Consider the following 21,593-nt stretch of genomic DNA (forward strand, 5'->3'; position numbering starts at 1 on the left):
CATTTAAAACTCCCCTCCACATGAATCTCCGGTAGGAAGACTGCTCTCGCAAACCATTTTACTATAGCCACTCCACCATTCTGTAACCCCGCAGCATTACTGTTTGGGGTTTAAAATGTATTCTTTTGTACTTGTTTTGGAATTAAGTTGTGAAGTGACATATACACCATGACTAAGGGGACCACCCACTGTGTGATTTCAAGCCGATCACTTCACTTTACTGACTCAGACTTCCCCATAGCACTGGACGAGCACAACGTGCCTCCAATGGCCCTGGTTAGAATAAGTGAGAGTATAAGTATAGCCTCTTAAAAAAAAGATAATAACTAACTACAGTCCAAATGATTCTTGGGTTAGAATTATAATACATTACTAGTTCTTTTGAGCATTACCAATTTGACTGGTAGGGAAAGGAGCTAAGTTCCACTCAAGAAAAGAAGTTTAAAACTATTCAAGATCATCATTTTCTTCTGCAACAATAAAAAAGAAACTGAGACAACTGTAATAGAACAATAATTAAAAACAATAATTTTCTTCCATATCACATTGTTCTCTCCATTCAGAGGAAGGACTATGATGAGTCTCCAAAAAGCAGAGATGCTTTCTGAACAACACTCAGCAGCTTTCCTACGTGAACTCCAACACCGCCAGTGCGGGGGGCCTCACACTGCGCTTTCGCAGAGGCACAGCTCTTCCAGACACACTGCGCAGCCGCTCTGGCCCACGTGCTGATGCCTGAGCGATAAACAGATTAGCAGCAGTTACTGACAGGAGGTCCCCCACTTTCGCACAGAGACTTTTACTCGGAGGGGAAAATGATTAAATCACTGCCAAATCAGTTCGGGGACAGCTTTTGTGAACTTCATATTTGGCAGACACATGTTAACAGGGAAAGAGAGTGCTCTCCACAAACTTCAAAACTAAACTGAACCCTGGGCAAGGGGTACAAACATGCAGTAAAAAGTACATTGTCCTCTTTTATTCTTTTTTTTCCTTTGAAGAGTTCATAATTAGAACATTTGGATAAACAATAACATCAGTGATTTCACAAATTTCTTGCCCTGGTTCTTTTTGAAAGAGAACAATGAGAAGGAAGTATGAGAAACAAAACCCTTAGAGAGAACAGGGGACATCTTCCTCTTGCTACAAACATGTCAATTAATAAATGAAAGCAAAAGTGGAATGTGCCAGACTGCCCAAATAAAGACTTCAGTGGCACCAAAAATGGAACAAAAATATAAATATTTAAAATTCTGACCTGCTACACAATAGGCTCATTTTATTAGCAGGACAGTCTTTGGGAAAATACTTCAGATATACTGCTGTGGAAATAGCATAATTACCGAATAATATTTTCTAGTACTATAAGCTTAGTAACAATTCAAGACATTTTAAAAACTATTTCAGTTTTTATGAACTAAAGAAGTCTCATAGCTTTGAAAAATAGTTTTCAAAGTGAAGAAACTTATCTTATTTGTCAGTTTAATTTCTGCATGTGGTCCTATGTATTTAATAAATAAAAATATAACTATCAGATGTTTTTAGTATTAATAAATGAAGTTAAATGGAGGATATTAAAAAACCTTTCACTTACAAACAGATTTCATGTCACTTTTTATGACAATGGAAAATATAAAAACCTTTAAAAATAATATTTTTTCTATTAGTATATATCAACATACAGTTATAATTTTCTATCAACTTCCCTAGTTCTGAGGACAATGTTTGCCCTGGAAATATGATGAGAATAGTTGACAAACCTCAAAAATTTTGATCACTATTCAGTAAAAGACATTTTGGCATTTATGACTGCTTATTATTTTTTAAAATACAATTTGGAGAGAACAATGTTCATTATTTTGGGGCAGGGACTAAAGAAGCCCCCGGGAGACACTCTGCAGAGAAGCCTCTCGTTAGTGTGACATCTGACCTTCTATATCTTTGGAAATCATGCAACTTGGCCAATGTAGCCCTTACAGAATTAATCAAGCAGATTGTCAGGCCCTGGTTACAGTGGAGCCAGCCAATTATGAGTTGCTCAGAAATTCATCACTGGCATGTCCAACCACATTTTCCCACATAAAGATTAGAAGAAATATGTGGAAACAGGGCCCATTCCCACCCCAGCACAGCTACAATACGTGTTCAGTGAAACAAATGTCAACAAAGTTTTGCCTTAGTGAAACAAACAATTTAAATAGTTAAAACCAAACTAGGGATTTTTATTCTCAAACACCCTCCTGAATTCGGAGCACTAAAGTCACATGCCACAAGCCTGAATTCATTGGTAAGTGACTGAAATCCCTCAAGACCAACACTATCTTTTCACTGTTGTGATAACACCCTCCCAAGGCTTACTAAGAAGAAAGCTCTGCTTGCAGTAGAGGAGAGGGGCCAGAGTCGATGAAGACGGTTCTCTAAGGAGAGGGCAGAGCTGCTCTTACATAAAGAAGCTCCTTTCAGATAAGCAGAATCAGATTCCAGTTCATTTGGCTTGCTGGCTACCCTTACTTTGAACTCTCATATTTAACCCAGCAGGCTTCAAAGCAGGTGAGAAAATGACCTACCACTTAAAAGCAACTTTTCCTTTTTCAGGAATTCTGACCTTGGAGAACATCAGCTCTAATATCAGCACATTCCACATCTCCAGGGATTTACGCAATTTTTTTCATTGCTTTGTGTCCAATGTCGGGCTAAATTTTACCTCAGCCAGGAAAGAAATCAGAAAAAAAAGTCCTAACTCACTGAAAACAAAGTCTTATTCGATATCACTTTATACCATATAAAAGGAGAAAGGGAACAAAAATCAGGGACCATTCTAGTTCATTCCCTTCCACTTGTCAAATCTGATATACAGTGAAGGTAATTAGGAGTCATTTATCCCTCGTGCCTTGCTTCACAAAAAAGCAATTTTTGTTAACACATACATCTTAACAAATTCAAGTCGAATTTACTCTAGCACATGAGTTAATACAAAAAGGTATTAGATGAGGAAGAGACAATGGTAATAATGAAAGAAATTTAGGACATTTACTTAAATTGCTTTGCCTTACTAAACAGAAGACAGTATGTTTCAAACAAAATTCTTCATTCGTTTCTACTGGATTTGGCCATCAAATATCTGACTTAATTGAAAATCCTAAGATAGGCAGTTTGAAAATCTACCAATAGGTTCTATTCTACATGACAGTTTGCCATGCCTAGAATGTGAAACACTTCTCCACTTTGCATAAGGTACTGGAAGTACAGTACTCATAATACTGCTCAAATGGTTACACCACCATTTACACCGCAGTTTGTATGGGACGTGCATCTGGAGTTTACTCTCGGGCCACAGCTCCCCAAAATGTGAGAGGGGGAGGGTTTCCTGCTAAGCTGCACTTTGGTGATAATGACAGTGGCAGTGGTGATGACAGCTAATACTCACCTGGTTTTTACTATGGGCAGATGCCGCTCTAAACACTTGACATATTTTAAACTCATTTTAACTCTCGCACACACATGCACACATGAAACTGTGAGATGGCTCTACTCTTATTTTACAGTGAGGGGGAGAAAAGGGTAAGTAACATACCCGACACTGCACAGCCAGTAAGTGTCAGGGCTGGAATCCCAAGAAAAGCAGCCTGGCTCCAGAGCCTACGCTCACAACCATTGAGCAACACTGCCCTTCTCTCCCTTGGTAAGAGGGTACTATCCAGGTGTTCTCAATTCCTCTCTGGAGGTAGAGCAGAGCAGCAGTTCTCATTTTCAAGTACCTATAAGATCACCTAGGGATCTTGTGCAAGTGTAGATTCAGGCGTCTGGAGCAATGCCTGAGGTTCTGCAGTTCTAACAAGCTCCCGGCCATCGATGGTGATGCTGCCAGTGCACAGACACACGGTGCTAAGTGGTGAAGGGGTAGGATGTGAGCCTCTTGTTCCCTAGCCGACTGGCTGGCAGATGTTGAGTCAAAACATTATGTCTAGAAGCTGGAGACTTCCATACCATAATTATTTTCCATTAATTCTTTTTTAAAAATAATCACCAAGTTCTTTTTTTATTGATTGATTTTTTACAGAGAAGGAGAAACATTGATTTTGTTGTTCCATTTATTTATGCATTCATAATGCATAAATTCTATGTGTCCTGGCCAGGGACTGAATCAGCAATGATGGCATATCAGGACGCCACTCCAACCAACTGAGCCAGCCAGACTGGACCATTTTCCACTAGTTCTTAAATGAAACCTGCCCTGGAGCTTCTGTATACCAAATATTGGTTTGTAGGTAATTTCAGTAAATACTTGGCTTTTAGGAACTTAAAGTGAGTATGTGAAGACCACAGGGATTGACTGTAAAAGTTTACTGTCAGGCACGTTTTAAACACTATATATCACCAACTATATAAATACCAAAAGATAGTAAATAAATGCCCGTTCACTATTCATGAACTAGAATCACAGTAAGTTAATAACTTCTGGCCTAAAAAAGAAGCTTCCACTTTAACGTTATGATTACTTATTCTCAGACTCTGCTAGAGGGATCGCTAAGGAGCTTGTGCATTGTAATCTTAAAGCCTCTTCTGGTGCATCAGCGGTCTCTTGGGGAGAGGCAGGCGCTATACGAATATCAATGGACAGAGCAGACAGTGAGCACACTCCACATCAATTTTAGGCAGTACCTCATGGAAGCACACCACTAACAGCCGCCACATCTCTGGTCCAGATTCCAGCTCTCCCTCCTAGCCCTATTTCGCCTCCTTCCCACTGTCCTGAGAGAAACCCAATGTTGAAGTAGCTCTCCCATGGCTTGCCTGTGATCTCAAACATACAGCTGCATATTTTTACCAGTTGTTACATGGATGGGGTTCCCTTTCTAGTCCATTTTTCCCATGCCAGATACACAGTAAGGTCATTTCAGTTTGAGATGCACTCACTCCCCACTCAGCACAACTGCAAACAACAGAGTTATGGTATGATCACCAAGCTTCCTTTTCACACTAAAAGAAAATAAGATAGTTGGTTTCCAACCCAAATATCTATAATCCCTGAACAACAGTGGAAAGTCATTCTTCTTGAAGCCTGACCCAAAATCAAGTGTGGTCTCAGACTCCTAGGCCTACAGCCAGTGGCAACTTAACACATTATACAGTTGACCTTCAGGGAAAAAGGGAAACCAGGGCTCTCTACTACTGGTGCCAGAAGAAAACCAACTAATCTTTAAGGCACAAAATGAACCTTCTTAAGGCAGGAAAAGAAACTGTAAAGAAACCGAGATTTAGAATGGAGGTATTTAGAGAAAAACACAGAAATTACATTACCAAGTAAGGGCTAGTGTCTCTATGGTTCTTAGTGCTTTTCTATTTGGGAATAAGTGAATTGTGATTTTCTTTTGGGGTCTGAACTCTTATTACTTGGTAAAAATGCAAAGAAGTACAAGAAAGACACATTTGTTAAAGGCTTAGAAACTTAAAGGGACTTATTTTTGGTAATTCTACTTTAAGCCAGTGATATTAATTTCCAAGTTTACGTCAAAGAGTAAGTAATCATGAGATAGCCTCCCTAATACCAGTCCTCAAGTACTTCCTGGACCTGGATCAGGACATGGGGAAGTAGTTTAAAAGTAAAGCGCAAACCTGAAAATAAAGGTCTGTACATGGTTGTACAACACATTCCGCATTGGGGAAGGTCAGTAAGAATATGCACATGTGGTAACAGGGAAAAGCTCGACTGAAGAGGCACATCCGTGCCCAGGGCAAATGTCCTTGCTGTCCCATCTTAGCTCCTCACTCTCCCTCCATCTCAGTCACATTCTTAAAATTAAAGTTCAGCAAATACTTAAAACTAATAATTTCACTTAAATTTTAAAAAAATCAAAGAGCTCGTTTACAAAATAGGGATTTTTTTGAACGCCAAAGAAAATGCATTTAAAAGAACAGGATTATTCTTTAGTTAGTAACCAGTACTATCTCAACCACCAAAAATTATCCACAATGACCAACTTTATAATACTACACCACTGTATTCTTCAAACTTTGAAGCAACAAAAAATATAGCTCAAACCACCAAAAATTTATGTTTGATACGTTTATGGCAGCAACTGTACAAATCAATTCCTGTAATTTATTAAAACAAGTTTCACCCACTGCTCAACTGGTTTGGTACAAACACTCAGAGAGTTTCTCGTGTGTTCACAGATACTCCACACAAGTCCTTGAGATCATACTTACAGCTTTAGCAAAAACCCCCATGACTTCAGGAAACTGGTGTGTGAGAAGGGCTATCATTGCTGTAGAGGAACACAGTCCTGCTGTGAAATGGATGAAAAAAGGAAGCTCCTTCTTTGGGTAAACAGAAACGTGATGAAAGGCTGCGAGGGAGACAAGGTAGAAGTGGATTTTATTTCAGAGTACAGTGTAAGTCAGTCTTAATATTTTCAAACAAAATCTGTTTTTAAAAACTAAAATGGAAATGAATTTTAAAAAAAGAATGTCTCTGGCCAAGCATGGAAGAAGAAAGTCATCCATAATTTATTCCGGTATCCACAGTGTATTTACGTGGCCAGATACTGTGCTGGGGACTGGGACTAGGGTGGTATCGTGGGAAAGAACATTGATTGTAAAGTCATGCTGAGGTGGGTTTGAAAACAAGCTTTGTCACTTATTAGCTGTGTGATCCTGAATAAGTTGCTAAACCCTCTATTAGTTGCTATGGAGTTGTTATGATGAACTTTGTAAGCCCTTAATAAATGTCAGTGATTATAATTCTTGCTCTTTGGGAGCTCAGAGACAAGTATAGTGATCAAGAGATGGACATATGGTTGGAGATTTCCCAAAACCATCAGTTACTAATTTTACCCAGTTATTCTATATGTGGCATTTCATTGAGCAGTATAAAAATCAAAGTAGAATACTAAAGCCCTAAGATTCTGAATATAAGTGAAGTCCCTTGTCTTATTTTATCACATTTAAACATTTACTCAGATGTTTTTCTAATAATTGGATATTTTATTACCAATAGTAAATAGGTATTTTATTCAAAATTTGAACACACTTGAATAACAATGTTGAGATGAGCCATGACAATGCTTCTGCTTGGCACACAGTAGGTGCTCAATAAATGTCTGTTGAACTGAAAGCTACTCTGCATTTTCATTAGTCCAGGAAGTTGACTGCTCAGAGCTGGACACAAACCCAGGAATTCCTGATGTAATATCCTACATAAGTAAGGGATGACTAATTCAGTTCTGAATCAAGGTCAGCTATAAATTTCACTTTTTTAAACATAATGATTCACAGAGAATATTACACCTAAGTTTCCTTCAGTAGACATGATATTTTTATGTCTTATACTATATTCAGAAAGTATATACCCCAAACCAAACTCATTAAAAATACTAAAAATTTCCAGGTCCTTGAGTCATGTTCAAAGTGAAAGCACAACAGATCTAATTTTTTAAAAATTTAGAAACATTAGAGCTGTGAAAAGCACAATGCTTTCGGCACCCAAAACCAGCATTCCTTTCTGCCCCCTCCCACAGCCAGGAGAGGCCAACTTCTTCCAGCAAACCTAGAAACAATCAGTATTTTCAAAGGCAGGGAACAAGTACTTATGTATACCAATGGTTACTATAATTGCTATCATGTGAGATGTAGCAAAATTAATAATATTGATTCAACTGTACATCATTTTATGTTTTAAAAGTACTTTTTAATTTATATATTACTTTAAAATTGTGTTAATAACCCTAAGAGACAGTATTATTTCCACTTTATAAGGTAGAAAACTGTATAGCTGTATAACATAATTTCCTAAAATATGAGACCTAATCATTTATTTTTGCATTACTTTCTGTAGATTTGTTTGTCAGTCAATGTTTGGCTAGTACATCAATATAATGAATGACTAGCACAGAAACACTCCCTTGGAAGTAAATTTCATCACTGGCTTGTAGAGGAAAATTTATCAGGAGGCATAAAAGACATCTAAATAGCTATGTGAACTAAGGGAATAGTTCAAGTCTGAACTTATGAGGTTCATAAGCAAATTCCAGAATGCTGTAAGTCATATCAAGGTTGAAGGAGAACTGGAAACAAAAAACATTAAGTACTCCTGAGTATTAGAACTCCACATTATTAAAAACGTGTTCCTTCTACCACAGTCAGAGACAGAAAGAAATACCCTAAGAACACAATATAATCAAACAGCCCCCTAAGCATATCCCTCCTCCCCAATCTCCTGGAATTTGCAAATGAGTGGCACCCTAGAAATAATAAAGGCCTGCCAAGAAGCAAACTGTCTGTTCTTATGGCCTGTGGCTCTGATAACACATAATAACAACCCTGATCTTATTCCTATTACTATGTAAAGTTGGCCTTACATCAGGCAGCCTCTGTAATGATTTGGGGGGCGTTATTTTAGGTTAAATGTGTTAGCCTAAAATAATACACTTTTGAATAATGTTGTTCCTTAATTAGAGATTTGTTCCTTCGCCTTAAATAGCCTTGTTAGAAAAAGAAAAACAAAATCTTGTTCCTGTTAAAATGGAAAAACAGCAAGAACAATTACTACCACCACCATCCTAGGAAAGAAAATAGAATTTCTCTCACCACTGACCTTCTAATTGCCAAAGTCAATAGATTCTTCTCAGTAATTACATACCTTACTTAGTATCTCAGATACTCCTCCTCACTCGAAAATGTTTTCCTCCTTTCAGTTTCCAGGATATCTAGTTCTGGTTCTTGTCCTGTCTCTCTGACCACTCCTTCACTGAATCTTCCAAACTCCTTATCAGCCACCCATTCCTTAGACATTTTTGTGCCCCCATGGTTCTACCCTTAGTTTACTTCTCAGGCTACACAGTTTCCCTTAGTGGTGTCATTCATGCCTAGAAAATTATCACTAGGTAATAAAATATTTCATTTTAAATTAACATGTATATGTGTATACATGGGCGTAACACATGAAACATACTCAAAGCCTGAACTTATTTCCTTCCCCCACTCCTATTCCCAAATCTGTTCTTCCTGCTGTATGATGGATCTACCATTCAAGTCAACCAAGTCAGATTTAGGAATCACCCCTGACCTTGGAGAGCTAGGCACCCCCCATTTTAGCTTCCTTATAATCTACTCCATACATACAGCATTTAGCACATTATTTATCAGTCTTTCTACTAACCTGTGAGCAACTTAGGAGTTCACAGTTGGTAAGGAGGAAGAGGTACTAATAGATAACACTTCTATTGAGTACATACAATGTACCTTATGATAAACATTATAGGTATTCATAGAACAATAGTAAAGAGAGTCCTGGCCTTCAAGTTTAAAATCCAGAAGGGGAAGATTACGAAGTACACAAAGTACTTTGGCAGTTCAAAGAAAGGAGAGATAACTTATCTCAGAGGATGGAAGAAAATAAAAGACCCTAGGAGAAAAATATCAGCATACTCAATTTATACAATCTCTCCTACATTTTCATCTTTCTGTTTGAACTTTTCAGCTCATTAAGTCTGACGCTTGTAAAAGTACAACTCTCCTTTCTAGACTTCAATTCTAATGGGCCCAGAATTATAAAAACTGTGGCATAGATTTATATCTTATAAGTAAACATGGTGTTTACTAGTGTTTATTACCTTCAGGTTTATGGGGGAAATCATAAAAAGCAAAGTTAACAGAAGTTGACCAGTTCACAGAGAATCGAGCGGATGACAGGGAGCTGAGACAGAGCCATGCAGACTGCCACTGAGCAGGCTGGCTTCCCAGGGCAGTGGTGAGGTGGAGAAGGCCTCAGGAGTCACACCCCTGTGTACGTCTGCTTCTGCTCTTACCTTTTTGACTGCTTTTTTTAAAATTGGGAAACGTAGTTTGTCCCACTTTATTCTTCTTTGTAACGATTGTTGTGCCTCTTTTGGATCCTTTACCTTTTCCTATAATTGTTGGGATCAGCTTGTCAGTTTTTGCAAAATCCCTGCTGGGATTTTGATGGGGATTGTATCGAATCTATAGATCAATTTGGAGAGAACTGCCATACAAATAATGTTGGGTCTTCCACTCCAAAACATGGAGTGTTTTTCCATTTATTCAGATTTCCTTTAAACTTTCTCATCAATATTTTATAGTTTTTAGTGTACAATTCTTATACTTCTTTTGTTAAACTTATTCCTAAAGTGTTTGCTCTGTGATTAGAACTGTATTCAAAATTTCACCTTTGGACTGTTCATTGCTAGTATATAGATATGCAATTGAGTTTTGTATGTTGATATTATATTGTGTAACTTTGCTCAATTTGTTTATTATAAAGTTCTAATAGTACTTTTATGGATTTCTTAGAATGTCCTACATAGAAAACCACCATCTGTGAATAAAGACAGTTTTACTTCTTCTTCTCCAGTATCAATGCCTTTTGTTTCTTTTTCTTGCTCGATCACGCTGACCAGATGCCCTAGTGCAGAGCCAAGAGCAGGTGGGGAAAGCAGACACCCTTGCCTCGTTCCTGATCTCAGGGGAGGCACTCAGTCCTTCCCTGTTAGGTGTGGCGTTAGCTGTGGGTTCTCCACAGATGCTCCTTATTGGGCTGAGAAAGCTCTCTTTTTTTCCTAGTTTGTTCAGAATTTTTATCATGGATGGGTGTTGAATTTGGGTCAAATACTTTTTTTAATATTCTGTCCTTTATTCTATTAATATGGTATGTTCCATTTCAGATGTTAAACCAACCCTGCATTGTGAGGTGAACCCCACTTGGTTGTGGAGTAGAATCCTTTTTATGTGTTGCTAGAGTAAGTTTGCTACATTTTGGGTGAAGATGTTTATGTCTCTATTCATAAGGGATATTGTTCTACAGTTTTCTTTTCTTGTAACGTCTTTGTCTAGATTTGGTATCAGCGCAATACTGGTATCACAGAATGAGTTGGGAAGTATTCTTTCCTCCTTCATTTTCTGAAAAGAGTTTGTAAAGTATTGATAATATTTCTTTCTTAAATGTTTGTAAGATGCCTGCCCTTTTTAATATCTTTAATCTTTGTGTCCTTCATTGCATCTAGCATAGGGTTTTACTTCCAAAAACATCGGGGAATGAATTATATTATGCAAATCCATCCAAGAAATGGCTAAAATAGTAATAAACAGTATCCTGAATTTCAACCAAAGGTACTTTGAAAATGGGAGAACACTATGAAAAACAATCTCACCACTACTTTTAAGTTTAGGGAAGATAGAATATTTACTTACTAGGCAACAGCTCTCTATCAGCAGTCTCTGTGCAGCTGGGATAAGGGTAGAACAGATGGCCTTTCTCTAACGGGTATGGAATCATTCTAAAAGCTGGAGGAAAAAATACATATGTTGATGTTCAATTCACACTTGTTTTCATCAAAGCTATTCTAAAGACATTTTCATAAAATTTTCATGAAACATTTTATGTTTCATCTTTCTTTCTCTGAGACACATTTTAATAAAAGAAACAAGGTAAGCAAAAGAATGAATAAAAGGAAAAGTAAGGTTTATTTAGAGAATAGTGAATGGTCAGGCCGAAATAAAACTAAAGAGAGTACTGGATGACAAGACTGGCTGGGTCCTTCTGGCCTCGGTCTTCTCAGTACAAACACAACAGACTTTACCCTCTGAGTACAAATTCCACTCCCTACAGTAATCTTCATAGAACTGCAACATGCATAACTGCTGTGGCCATACCGCTGGTGACTTAAAAGAGTCCTCGATGGCTTCTGACTTCACATGTGAGATGCCACCGTTTTCTATGAGCAGGACTTAATTTAGATCAGAGCCACCAAAGCATAACCCTTTGGCCAGACCTGGCCCACTACTGGTTTTTGTAAATAAAACTGTATCAGAATGCAGCCACGCTCGTTCATTTATACATTCTGCAAAGCTGCTTCCACGCTGTAGCAGTTGGGCAGTTCTGACAGACCACGGCCTGTGAAGACAAGCTATTTTCCATCTGGCTCCACAGGGTAAGTTTACCCACCTTTGATCTAAACTGTCACCAACTCTTACAGATTTTTTAAAAAATTTTTATTTAATGATTTTTTAGAGACAGACAGAGTCAGAGGAAGGGAGGGAGGGAGGTAACAGGAGGCGGGCAGAGAGAGAGAGAGAAACATAGATCTGTTGCATTCATTAGTTGTTTCTTGCATGTACCCTGACCGAGGATCAAACCCAGAACCTCTCGTTTTGGGATGGCACTCTAACCAACTGAGCTACCCAAAGAGAGCTTGCCGACTTCTTAAAGCAGGAATTCTTACTGATCTACAAAACTAGCTAAGTACTTATCAAAACTGTGATAAGATTCTTGTTTTTGCTTTAATGCCTCTCTCTAAACTTCTATCAAAGAAGTTTCACCACAGTAAAAAGTAATTATTTGTCCAAAGTCCCAAAGAAAATTAGTGATAACCTAGGGAATCATGCATTAACATGATTATTTGGGAAATACAATGTAAATCATATACTTATTGAAAACCTCCGTCAATGCCAGGCACTGAAGACAGATACTAGGTGAATGAGACAGAGCACCCGGTATGCAGAGCTCACAGAACACTGGGAGAAAATCAGAATAAAGTCTAGTAATCCAGACATGCAGCTCCTTGGCTTCAGTTGTCCCAGTTTCATCAATCTGTACTGCGTCAGTGTCAAGCGCCGTGCCTGACCCTGAAGTCAACGGTTCTTACATTTTCTTGGTTAAAGGACACATGGTGTCCCCTTTCTGTCTCAGTAATTTTTAATGATGCCCATAGGCTGAAAGAAATATTTCACAATTCCACTTATTAGATAGTGGTTCCAAACAGCTTTAAATGTTTATGTTCTAAAAACGTAGCAGTGGTTTGAAAAAAACACTCATATATTAGAAGAAGAAATCATTTCATTCTAACTAACCATCATTCCTTACTAACAGGTACAAGAGTCTGCTGAGAGCTACACAACTTCTCAGGCCTTGGAATGAGGCTGGACGGTGCTAGCTTCATTTCCTGTTCCACACTGGCTTTTGTGTGGTACTTCTTTTAATCACAAAAACTAACAAAGTCCCAGCTTTGCAAAGCTGTGACACAGGAAGAAACAGGGACTGGAGAGCCATCTAACTGTGAAACCATGAACTACCTAGAGTAATAGTCTGAATGGTGTTTGACAGATGTTGTTATTACTGTTTCCAGCGAACATTTAAAATACCCCATGCTGCTCTGTGAATACTGCAATGCCCCCAAGGTGCCTTAGTGCAAACTCTGGGAACTGACGGGGTTAACCAATTATAGTGATTGAGCAATAAATTTATTTTTGAATTTGTATGGATAGCAGGGGTGTACTTCCCAAGAGAATTATTATAAGAGTCAACTGGTAAAATATTCTGATTGAGCTTCTTCATTTTCTTAGTGATTTTAAAAAGTTACAAATAAGAGATCTAGTAGTTAGTTAAGGAACAGACCAGTTCTCCCAAGAGAATACACAAACAGCCAATAAGCACAATGACAGATGCTCAACAGCACTAATATTAAGGACGCTCAAATCAGAACCACCATTAGACACCACTTCACACCCACCACTGGAATGGCTGTCACTGAAAAAATGAAACAAAGCCACACAGAAAATAACAAGTTTGATGAGGACACGGAGAAAGTTAAATGCTCGCTCACTTCTGGTGGAATACACCATGGTGCAATTGCTCTAGAAAACAGCCTGGTGATTCTTCAAAAAGTTCCACATAGGATTTTCATGATCCAGAAATTCCACTCTTGGGTGTACATACCCAAGAGAATTGAAAGCAGGAACCTGGACAGGTGTTTGTATAGCCACGTTCATCGCAGCGTTATCCACAGCAGTCAGAAGGCGTAAACAAATACCCGCTGAGAGGTGAATGTATCAATAAAATGTCGTATATACCCATATCATGGAATATTACTCAACCTTAAAAAAGGATGAAGTTCTGGCACATGTTATAACATTATGCTCTGTGGAATAAGCCAGATATAAAAGGACAAATATCGTCTGATTGCACTGTATGAGGTACCGAGAGTAGTCAAACTCATGCAGATAGAAAGTAGAATGATTACCAGGGAGAATGGGAAGAACGAGGAGTTGCTGTTGAATGGACAGGGAACTTCAGTTTGGGATAATGAAAAAGTTCTGGGGATGGATGCTTGTGATAGTTGTATAATAATGTGAATGTACTTAATGACACTGAACTGTATACTTTAAAATGGTCAAAATGATAACTTCTATTTATATGTATTTTACCACAATTAAAAAATTTTAAGAATAGAATTGATATTAGTTGCGACAAAAGTAGTTTCATGTTACACACATCTGAAAATAAAACAAAACAGTCCAATTTAAAATATATTAGAATAGCACAACCACATTAAAAAGCTTATAAACCAAGGATTGTTAGTTATCATTTTCTTTCCTTACAAATATGTAGTTTAAATGGACATATGGCAAAATACCATAAGTTTCTCATTCTGCTTTTCCTAAATGTAGCAGCAATATAAGTTCATTAAATATCTCTTCTACCAATAAACCAAACATAACGCCACTGAGTTCACAATGAAACCAATCTGAATAGCAAATCCTTACAGAGACTCAGACAATCTCATTTAAAAAGACTGCCTGTGAGTGCAATGAACAGTCAGAGAGATCAGGGTTACATTTGGAAAAGAACACTTACTGCCTTCCCACGTGCACTGCAACAGATTAAGAGCACCTTCTATCCGCTTCCAGTGCTGAAGATGGAAGAACGCATAGGCGATTGCTTCACTGTCACCCCGTTTCAGAATGTGTTCTGGAGGTAAAATTAGACTTTTCATCTCTAATAAATACTAAACACACACACACACACACACAGAGATATCACAGAAAAAAAAGAAAAATTAAATTGTGTTAAATTCAAACATCCACAAAAATGTAGATTCAAATTTTACAAAGTCACAAACATTAAACTAGTTGAAATGACATTCAAGATCCTATTGATAAATGTCTATAAAATGCTTTCTATGCAAATTCCAAGGGCAAGAATATTTCTATAGGTAACAATAAGGTGGTAAGTGGCTTACATCTAAACTTTCTAAACACAAAATGGAAACTCAAGCTGAGGTAATATGTGAGAGCAAACATTTATTTTTCCAAAAACTAATTAAGTGTAAAAATTATAGAATTTCATTTTGTAACAACACTTTGTGGCAACATTTAATTATTTTTTTCTCATTCCTATTTACGAGGGATGGAACTCAATTGTGAAGAAATTTAATTAAATTAATATTTACAGAGAGCAAAGCACTTGCTTGTTAGATAACACTAAAAAACACTTTTTGGGGGGAACTTTATAATGCAGTGAGAAAGATGGAGTTCTTAAATTAATAATTATAACCCGACTGTGCTGTTTTATTAGAGGTATAACAGTGCATATAGGAATAGGGATAGAAAGTACTAATTTTTTAATTTAATTCTTTATAATAGCTTTATTGAGATACAATTTACACACTTCACAATTCACCCCTTCACAATACACAAGTCAGTGGTTTTCAGTATAGTCACAGACATGGGCAACCACCAGCACAGCCATCTGAGAGCATTCCACCACCTTGGAAGGAAGCTCCTGCACTCTTCAGTTCTCACCCCGCATCCACCATTCCCCCTAAGCCCTAGGCAACCAGTGATCCGCTTCCTGCCTCTATAGATTTGCCTACTCTGGATATTTCACACAAATGGAACCGCAGAGTCGATGGTCTTTTGTAGCTGGTTTCTTTCACTTAGCAAACTGTTTTCAAGGCATATCCACGTTGCAGCATGTATCTGTGCCTCGTTCCTCTTCGTGGCTGAATAATATTCCATTATATGCATGTAACACATTAATTTACCCGGTTATCATTTGATGGCTATTTGAATAATGCTGCAAAAATATCTGTGTACCAGTATTTATGTGAACATTTGTCTTCATCTCTCTTGGCTGTACACCTGGAGTGGAGCTGCTCGGTCATACAGTAACTCTACATTTAGGAGGTATTAATTCTGCTTAAGGGGCTGAAAATAAACCTCTTGATGGAATTTGGGATTTGAGCTGATATACAGAGATGGGTGGAATGTGGATGAGCGGATTGGGGGTGGGTGGAGGAAAGGACAAGAGGACATATTCAAAGTAGAGGGACAACATGAACAAAGGCACTGAGCCAAGAGAACAAGAGGCATTTAAGGGATTAGTGGGTGTGCTTGTTAAAGAAACTACAGCCTATCAATTCTTGCTCATAGATGAAATTAAATTCTATCTTAAATTCTTCAACAAAATACTTGCCTTACTATTAAAATCCATAACAAAAACAGTATAGTCACAGTTACCACACTAATCAAATGTACTAATTACATGAAGATACAAAGTTAATCACTTGTACATCATCTTTACTACTAAAGTGCCCAACTTAAAACAAAATCTTTTAAAAATTTTAGTTAGCTAAATATTTCCTGCAAATACTACCCCTGCTAAAACAAGTTTGAAATGACCTCTTTGGTTCTAAATAATATAATACCAAATTATGTGTCATAAGATCCAAACCACATTAACGTGTTACAGAATGTAAAAAGAGAAACATTCCAGGTGTCTCAAAAGATATATTTTCACATTTCAAATTCTAAATTCCTCAGATTGTTACACAAACTGAGATAAACAACATAAATTAAATAGTTGAATTTGTAAAAAAAAAAAAAACACTTTGTAAAACTGCTACAAGCAGGAAGAATCTTAAAAACAAAAGAAGTGCAGCGGTTTCCGTATTTAAGCCTTAGGTGATTAATCAACATGTATGGACGCATCATATTATTATATGTAAAATCCTGTTCTTATGAAATGTGTCTTTCCAGCACTTCCTGGGCTTAACGCCCACCTTTGACGACTCTTACTCCTACACCTCAATAAAGCTAAAGTTTAGAAAAAAAGAATTAATGTTAGTCTTCATGTTTCTGGCTCTCTCCTCAAAGTGTAAGAATGCAATCTGCTCATCAATTTATTTTAGCATATGTCACAAGCTATGAGATTATTTACTAATCCAGTTTGGGGACTTAACGTTTCCCATTCAGTTTCTTAAAGGAATGCAGCAGAGGTTGTGTCCTGGTCAAGCAAAGCCCATTTGCTGCCTGGTTGGGTTTTCTCCCCTTAGTGCCTTGGGCCTGTATTCAGGAGGGTAATATTCTTTCTAATCCTCTCTAATCCTTGCCCATTTTTTTAAAACACAGTAAAAGATCACTCGCACCAGGCAGCTGTGGGAAAATGGACTCAAATAGCTGACCTCTGACATGACTCCTTATGCTCCGTGCAAGTGCACGAAGAGCTTCTTCAGTAGGAAGCAAAGAAAATGCAGCCATCGCAGTGAAATCTCCATCATCAGAAAGAGTCCCTTAGTTTCAGAAGAAAACTTTTTAACATTTAAACCAACTCATTTCTATTAAAATTCTGCCTCATCTTACAGACAGGGAAGACAAAATATACCAAATTATTTTCAATGAGTTTTAGAACCAGAAAGCTTTAAACCACTTTGTAGCCACTTAGCAAATGGTAAGCAAAGATATTCAGTTAACAATTATTCAAAAGAACTTATAGAAAATGTCAACTTAATATGTCAAGAAAATAACTTTTTGAACAGCAACTATATATATATATTTTTTCACTGTTTAATAAACTGTGACAATTCAGATAGTAATCAGACAAACATGGCACGCTTACTAAAAAATGATACTTCAGGAGTTTATATGTAAAAATCTGTGCTATTTAATCATTAATAAATCTTCCTTAGGCTATCTTAATATTTTATTATCATGTCTTGCCTACCACCAAATGTCCTTTCCAAAATGATTTTAAAACAATGCAAATCTAATTTTTCAGTTTCTAATAAGCATTAAAATAAAATTTCACTCTCAAAATATAAGGAAAATGTTCAGTTGGAGGAAAATGTATTTAAAGAAGGTAATTATAGGTAGTTGTGACTAATTTTATCATATTCACAAACTGCTATGCAAGAATTTCTGCTCCCCAGATAAGCTGTGAGTTGTTGGCACACGACGGAAACTATATCCTTCACATTCTACTGCAGCACCTAGCACATTACGACCCAGAGTAAGCACTAAGGTACTTAAAACTGGCTTGATCTGATACATGTAGCTAACTTGTCTTCAAACTCATACTTATATTTCAGTTTCTGCTTAAAGATAATTTCTAAATCTCTGTGCAAACTAAAAACAAAATGAAACAAAATATTATCTGCTACCCAGACTTCACTTTTCTATGGAGAAGAATATGAAAGGTCAAAAACTAGGGTGGTTGGTTTTGTTTTGTCTTTTTTTTTCTGCTTACAAAAAATGCAAACACTGCAGAGTTACATAGTAGAAAAATAATATATTACAAGATTATAGAATAAAAGAATAAAGAAAATAAAGATAATCTGATTTCTATTTTTTGATATCTCCTTAAGTATAACATACCAACTCTATTTTTCTTAAAAGTAGGATCAAACTGTCATGCAACTCACTTTTTACTTCACAGTACATCTTAGGAATACATTTTTTCCTGTCTCTGTATAGGTCTAACACACCATTTTTAATGGTTGCATAGTATTCCATTAAAAGTTGCATTATTTTATAAGCTGAGAAGTGAGGTCATGCTGGAAGTGTACTACCATCCTTAAAAGGTCAAAGATGATATAATTAAGCAAAACTCATAAAAACAGTAAAATAAATGGGACACAAAATTTTATATGTAAAAGTTATAAAGAATAGTAAAAATAGTCAAAACTCATAAAAGTGAGTAAAACAGCTTAAAAGTTGCTAAAAATAATGGGGTCCAAAATTTTACCTTCTCTAATTTAGACAGGCCTTTATTGCAATGCAGATCAAAACTAAAGACATGCCTATTTACCAAACACTCACTGAATGCCTGTTTTGTGCTAGGCAGAGTATCAGACATAAAATGATGAGTAAGCCAATAGTTCTTTTTAAAAGGCTTACAGGAAACGAAGGGAAGGAAGGACATACAAACAGACAAAAAAAATATGATTAAGGTACTGAATGGACAGGGAAAAGAGAGCCATTCCCTATGCTTGGGAAAAGTGGAAAACACACATTTAAGGGAGGCAACAGGTGATCAGGGTCTTGAAGAACGAGCAGAAACTTGACGGGTACAGAAGAGATCGGGCACACGTACAAAGGTAGAGAGACATGATGAGCGGGGACCAATTCAGGAAGTAGTGGTGCTGGAGATAAGGAACAAAGCAGATGTGACAATGAGTAAGGCTGGAGACAGACACTGGGCCCAGACAGTGAAGGGCTTCCATATGTGCAATATTAAGGGACTGATCCTTATCTCACAGGCCACAGGGAACAAGCAGAGTTCTTTTAGCAGGATGAGATTTGCTGTTTAGGTAGATAACTTTGGCAATGACCAGAGTGGAGAGTGGTTGATGGCAGAGAGACCAGTAAGGAATCTATTTTAATAGTCCAAGCAAGAGACAAGTAAACACATCATATGTTTAGAAAAGCACAGAAAATGTCTGGCAATGGCCCTGACTGGTGTGGCTTAGTTGGTTGGGCAGTGCCCCACAAAGTGAAAGGTCACTGGTTCCATTCAGGTCAGGGCACATGCCTAGGTCGCGGGTTTGGTCCCCAGTCATACAAGAGGCAACCAATCAATGTTTTTCTCTCACATCATTGATTCTCTCCCTCTCTTTCTCCCCCCCTTCCCCTGTGTCTAAAATAAAAACAAAAATAAATGGTTTTTTTAAGGAAAGAAAATGTCTGACAATAACTAAACCAAACAAAAATGGTGGTTACTTTAGAGAAGTAGAATGGGGAGTGAAAAAACGGGAAATTTTACTTTACAAACTTCTGAGGGGTCTGAATTTTTTGTAAAAAGTACTCATTACTTTTATAATAACACCAATAAGTTTTAAAAGACTGTGCAGTGGAGGTGCATGATGGTGACGGCAGGGTGGAGACGGTAGCTGGGTCTGGAAGGGATTTCAAAGGCTACAATAAAAGTTGGTGACTTGGGAAGGACAGAGGTCAAGGTTAATGAGGAGAGGGGGTGATGAAGCCATACATCTGAGTATCTAACTAAGGAAAAACAGGCACGTTGAAGAAGAGAGTTCAATTTTTTAAAATTCAGTTTGAGACACATTAAAGTGTCTGAAGTGCCTCTTAGATATCCAGATAAAATTTCCATAACTAGATAGGAATGGAGTCTATTGATGAGGTAGCCAGAGTTAAAAGATTCAGATTTGGAGACTATCAATAAATAAAACACAATTGAAGATATAAACCCAGGCTGGTCCCCAAGCTGTGCTACAGGACCTTCCGCGTCACCTCCAGATCACCTTAGCGTTACATCTGCAATGAGTCGGGAGTTGCTTGGGACAGCTTTAACCAGCATTAAACTAGGAACAGTATGCTCAAATAATTAACTCATGCCTCTTGCTTTTCACTAAAGTTACAAAAATCAAAGCTACTTTGGAAGCTATAGTTAAAAAGACACAATGATGTATGGTCTGATGATCTCTTTTATAACTCCAAAACCATACCTATGCTTATACTCAAATGCACTTTAATTTTGAATTGCTTTGATCTTTATCATTTATCTGTAGATTACTTTGTTTCTACTACTTTGTAAATCTTACAACCACTTTTGACCAAAAGCAATATAATTCTGACCTGAAGTAATGATAATGCTTTATAATCTTCCTCTTAAAAGCAGAGGTTAAAGAAAAATCTCTCTGAAGGCATCTGAAATTAAGGTACTTTGCTCTTGATCAGTCATGCACACCAAAAACCAATTTATCTCTGCAATTAGTTTTCTCAGTGCACATTCTATGAGATTGGACAGGCAGGCTGAACGCAAAACCGTCCACATGGGTGTGTATTATGGGGGAGACTAAGGATGGTTCCTGCAAAGAAAGAAAACAAATGCTCCATGAATAAACTGAAGGAAGGCATGATGCTCCCTAACAGCCTCAGGAGCAAAGGGAACGGGATCTGACACTGAAAGGAGTGGGAAGGGCGGCTGGCGAGGCCGTCTGCCATGGGAAACTCCTGTGCCTGTCGTCCTAGAGAGAACACCTCAAGATCAGTGTTTCACTTCTCAGCTCTTCCACCTCCTCACAGTACAGCCTTGCCGTGCTCCACGTCTGGGTCACAGATTTTAGTGCCACTTCAGTGCCACTCAGAATCTCAACAGAGTGCCTGATTCCCTTGTACCTTTTATTTTTTTTAATATTTTATTTATTTATCTTTAGAGGGGAAGGGAAGGAGAGAGGGAGAGAAATATCCATGTATGGTTGCCTCTCGTGAGTCCCCTGCTGGGAACTGGCCTGCAACCCAGGCATGTGCCCTGACTGGGACTTGAACCGCGATCATGTGGTTCGCAGGCCTGCGCTCAATCCACTGAGCTACACCAGCCAGGGTTCCCTCGTACCTTTTAAATATGCTGCTCTAATATAGAGAGTTTGGCCAATGAAATATAAGCCTGCTACTAAAGAACTAGTGTCTTCTCTGGTGAACGGGGTAAGTATCATCTTATGGGCTTCAATTTCTGATCAGCCAGACATACAGAGTGTCATACTAAGAACAATTACATCTAC

The 21,593-nt window shown here is 37.7% G+C and overlaps 1 protein-coding gene across 4 annotated transcripts in view; it reads right to left on the reverse strand.

Annotated features, from left to right (window-relative positions):
• Positions 1-612: 612 nt before the first annotated feature.
• The window catches only part of ST7L (suppression of tumorigenicity 7 like), a 62,817-nt gene continuing 41,836 nt past the window's right edge, over positions 613-21,593 (reverse strand). For 3 of the 4 annotated variants that reach the window (XM_037038840.1, XM_037038841.1, XM_037038843.1), the window contains 4 exons: positions 14,651-14,801; positions 11,209-11,301; positions 6,211-6,350; positions 613-735 (listed from right to left, as the gene is read on the reverse strand). In XM_037038840.1, the coding sequence (XP_036894735.1) occupies positions 628-735; positions 6,211-6,350; positions 11,209-11,301; positions 14,651-14,801 (492 nt within the window). In that variant the 3' untranslated portion in view covers positions 613-627. Of the gene's footprint in view, positions 736-3,530; positions 3,886-6,210; positions 6,351-11,208; positions 11,302-14,650; positions 14,802-21,593 lie in introns of those variants that run through there. The other variant, XM_037038842.1, reaches the window with a different exon arrangement.

This window comes from Sturnira hondurensis, unplaced genomic scaffold (genome assembly GCF_014824575.4).
Source record: "Sturnira hondurensis isolate 20B ecotype Veracruz unplaced genomic scaffold, ASM1482457v3 Scaffold0024822, whole genome shotgun sequence".
In the NCBI taxonomy this organism is placed as follows: Eukaryota; Metazoa; Chordata; class Mammalia; order Chiroptera; family Phyllostomidae; genus Sturnira; species Sturnira hondurensis.